This window comes from Pieris brassicae, chromosome 7, assembly GCF_905147105.1.
Source record: "Pieris brassicae chromosome 7, ilPieBrab1.1, whole genome shotgun sequence".
Classification (NCBI taxonomy): domain Eukaryota; kingdom Metazoa; phylum Arthropoda; class Insecta; order Lepidoptera; family Pieridae; genus Pieris; species Pieris brassicae.
Window position 1 is genome coordinate 6,807,673 of NC_059671.1, and position 4,212 is coordinate 6,811,884.

A 4,212-nucleotide genomic window follows, 5' to 3' on the forward strand; every position below is an offset into this window, starting at 1 on the left:
TTAATATGAGAAAAGAAAAATCAGAATTACATAAAACACGATTCTGATTTGAACGTGTATAATTTTAATTGTTTTATTTATATCTTCCGTTATTGAGGCATCTTCGTGATAAAGCATGTTCAAGCGATCTCATTTTGTAAACAAAAGAACGGCTTTCTTAGTAAGTTCGAAACGTATGATGCCGATAGTCGAGTTTATTACGGGCTACGATAGTAAAGCGATAAAATAACATACACAGCTCCGAAGTCTTAACTAATTTCAGCAATTACATTGTATTATTAAACTGTCGTTAGTGACCGAGGGTGGAATGCTATATGGAATGTATTATTGTATGGAAGGCAAGCTAAAACAACAAAATCCGAGTGATTTCGACGCTTTAGGCTGTATGTCGTTTAATCGAGGGACATTACATGACTTTTCACTGTATTTTTTTATTCTTTTCAATTCTTCAAAACACTCATCGTACTTTGTAAAAAACACAAAGAGACGTAATGACTGAGTTGACAGAGAGAGAGCATCAAACTGATCAGTAATACATTAGGAGATAGATAATTCGACAAACCTTTTGCTAAATTTTTAATACCAGCCCAGAGATGTGAGCAGTAAGGCTTCATACAATATTATAATATTTGTTTTATAACATACTTTTAAACAGACAACACTATCGGAAATACCATACCAACATTAATAAATTTTGAGTCATTAAAAGAAAACACAAATTGTGGTAATTAGTCATTTTTGAAGTGTCGTGTGTATATCACCTAAATTCTTAGAGTATTAATTAGGGCTGTAATGAAAAAAGTCATGGTATTTTAATTTAATAAAAACTTTGTTACCTGTATTACTTTTGAAAAATATCTTTAGTTAACGATACTAAATGACACATCGTTAGAAATACCACACGCGTTTCGCCCACGCACAAGATAGTAATACCCACTATCTCCCCATTCACTACCCCATGAGTTCTTGATAATCCAGTATGGAGTTTTCCGGCCCCTTTTACTCACTGAAAAAACAAGATGAAAATTGAAATACAACAATCTTATGTGTTGAATAGTCTGTTGCTTTACTAGTTTTTGTTGTTTTTATAAACATGATTTCAATCTTTATACAAATAAATACGATATTCATCACATATATGTAATTAAGAGCAAAATGGCCCCTTAATTAAAATAACTTGGAAGATGTAGAAAATAACGAAATAATAGTTAAGTCGTGTCTCAAATTAGCCAGAGTAAACCCACGGAGTACAGCTACATAAAAATACTGAAAGGTTCGCGCAATACTAAGTTGTTCGTACACGTCTTGTATGGATTATACAAGCGTACTGATAATAGTTTAATATATAAATAATACTTTTTCAAACTCCCGAAGTAGCGGGAGCTTTGTAACAGAAGTGATAGTTACAACCGGCTTGTATGATTACCTAAAAGGCATTTTGTTTGTACACTTCGTCCGTACTTATTATCGAGGTCACAGTCGATCTTATTTGTTTCCTTTTTTATCTGTGGCCTAGTTTTTGCGATAAATAAATAAATAATAAACTCTGAATTTTTATATGCAAAACGCGCTAATATCGCAAAATGAACATCACATAGTTCAAAAACCATATCCCAGAATCCATCTAAACTCAGAATCTTGATCCCTATTTTTACTGTTGCACTAATAATAAAAAATAAAAAAAATAAATCATTGGCGCTACAACCTTTTTAGATTTCTGTATCTGTTTCACGATCATATGTAAATCTAATGGGCAAGTAGGTAGGCCTTCTGTGCCTGACACACGCCGTCGACTTTTTGGGTCTAAGGCAAGCCGGTTTCCTCACGATGTTTTCGTTCACCGTTCGAGCCAATGTTAAATGCACATTGAAAGAAAGTCCGTTGGTGCAAGGCCGGGGATCAAACCCACGACCTCAGGGATAAGAGTCGTACGCTGAAGCCACTAGGCCAATACTGCGTTGAGCTTATAATAGCATTTTATATTAAAGAGACCTTAAATATGCTACCTAAAGTAACTTTAGTTTCCAAGAACACATACCATATGTACTATATCCGACAATCAAAACAGCATGATCGAGGGCGTCAGGTGTTGTCGAGCAGAGATCTTCAGTTGGCTCGTCGATCGTTCCAGGTGTGTAGTTGTGCATTGATGCTGAATTCATTGCTATAAAGATTTTCGTCAACACGAGTTTAGAAAACATTTTTATAGTTTTATAAGTTTTTAATGTTTTTTCATTAAGTGGTGAAAGAATAACTTTTGAAGTATGATAAAAAGCAGGTGGATCATCAATTATAACGTTAACGTTATGTTATTAAAATTAGAGCATTTTTGCCGGGATTTTGGGTGTCAGGCTTAGAAGGATAATTACCTTATTGGTCGTAGTACCCCTGGTTTTTTATCATGTTACTTATACCTCGCAGTATAAAACCTAATATTTTTATGTTATTCAATGAATTCGGATAAAACCAAACTATCTATTTACGCTGCAAAATTATTACCAGCTGAAAGCGGTCCATATTGGTACAAATATTCCGCCATAACTGCTTCGTCAGGCAACACTCTTCGGTAACCTACAACTGGCAGTGGTTTTGGATTATTTCCATCCCATCGGCAATTCTCAGCACGGTCCGAATAAGGATAGTAGTCTGATTCTTGAAGAACTCCACCAAATTTTGACACGATTTCACTGAAAAAGAAATTGTCAAAATTTAAACAATTCGGTGTTTCAAAAGTTTTTGTTTATATATTTACCAATACAGGTCAGTAAATTGTAGTGCAAGTAAGGCCAAGTATAGTGTCTCCATAATAAAGGTTATGCAATTATTTATTAGACTACCATCAAAACCATATTCGAGTAATTTTGAAACGCATTGAAAAATTCTGATTATAGATAGAAGACTAAAGATAGAAAATAACAAAACTCCGATGGCGACGTGTATTATTATAGGATATTAATTAAGTTCTCATACAATAAAATTGTTACTAGCGTATTAACTCCACTGCCGCTACATATTTGGTAGTTTTAAGTGCCAATCTCAACCTAACCTGACCTATGCGATCAACAAGATTGCTCTTTATAGCGCAACTAAATAAATAGATCAGTGGCGCTACATCTTTTTTAGATATGGGCCTCAGGTTTCTGTATCCGTTTCATTATAATTTGTCAATCTAATAGGCAAGTAGGTGATCCTGTACCTGACACACGCCGTCGGCTTTTTGGGTCTGTGAAGGCAAGACAGTTTCCTTACGATGTTTTCCTTTACCGTTCGCATTCGAGCGAATGCGCACATAGAAAGAAAGTTTTTTCTGCACAGTCGGGGTTTGAACCTACGACCTCAGGGTTGAGTGGCACACGCCAAAGACACTAAACCAACACTGCACAAGTACCAAAAATAATTACCTTGTAATGAATAATGTATTAGTACACTAGATAGTACTATGCTATTATGCTATTAATTAATTTGTGTTTGCAACTTACGCAAATGTTTTCAAGACAGTAGTGCTTTTGCATCCCGTTCTCTCCACATCACAGTCAATTAAAAACTGCTCGGACAACACGACCTCCTTTTCAAGGTATATTTTGACGTGACTCTCGATATTGGCTGAAAACAAAGGTTTTAGTAAAATAACGTCGAAGGTACGACATTGACGAGTACGCCAGCATTATTATAAAAACTAGCTCATTTAAATGCAAGCCAAAAGATACTTTTAATTTCCTTACAGTCTTTCTTCAACGGTTACGGAATACTGTAACTATTTGGCTTGACGCCAGAGGAAATTTAAAGAACATTACCGACGGCACTGAATGCCCAACATGCTCCACAGTCCTTCTGATCTTTTACGGGAGACACTGCATGTTTTTCCCTCCAATCGAAATAATCAGGTAGTGACTCGACATTTATTGGCTTTAGATAACTTGCATTTCTACTAAAACAATGCACATAATGAAACAGATAAACGACAATCAACTCGCGAAAACGCATTTTAAACATATAATTTCCGTAGTGAATTCGTTTTTAAAAGCATCGCGGAATCCGAACCACGTCGATGTTATTGCATTTTTATTGCAGTTTTTAAGTGTCGCTGTCTGGCGATTTTGACATAGCTCTTGTAATAAATGGTCATTTTTTTAAAGTGGAACGCAGTACACAATAAATGCATGTTTTGATTATGATATAAATAAATCCAGATACGATTGACTGCTTTTGAAA

At 35.1% G+C, this 4,212-nt stretch overlaps 1 protein-coding gene across 1 annotated transcript; it reads right to left on the reverse strand.

The window, feature by feature from the left end:
* Nucleotides 1–357: 357 nt before the first annotated feature.
* Nucleotides 358–3,999, reverse strand: LOC123711896 (cysteine proteinase 1-like). The gene is made up of 5 exons (XM_045664748.1): nucleotides 3,795–3,999; nucleotides 3,480–3,603; nucleotides 2,500–2,687; nucleotides 2,039–2,164; nucleotides 358–1,006 (listed from the first exon to the last, which is right to left on the reverse strand). The coding sequence occupies exons 1-5, from the start codon at nucleotides 3,991–3,993 to the stop codon at nucleotides 861–863; spliced, it is 783 nt and encodes a 260-aa protein (XP_045520704.1). The 5' UTR covers nucleotides 3,994–3,999; the 3' UTR covers nucleotides 358–860.
* Nucleotides 4,000–4,212: the final 213 nt, after the last annotated feature.

Excerpts from the sequence above, each read along its gene's own strand:
- LOC123711896 (XM_045664748.1), bottom strand. The coding sequence starts at position 3,993 with ATGTTTAAAATGCGTTTTCGCGAGTTGATTGTCGTTTATCTGTTTCAT. Across the intron at positions 2,165-2,499 it reads ATATGGACCGCTTTCAGCTG|CAATGAATTCAGCATCAATG; the intron begins GTAATAATTTTG and ends AAATCTTTATAG. Across the intron at positions 1,007-2,038 it reads TGTCGGATATAGTACATATG|TGAGTAAAAGGGGCCGGAAA; the intron begins GTATGTGTTCTT and ends TTGTTTTTTCAG.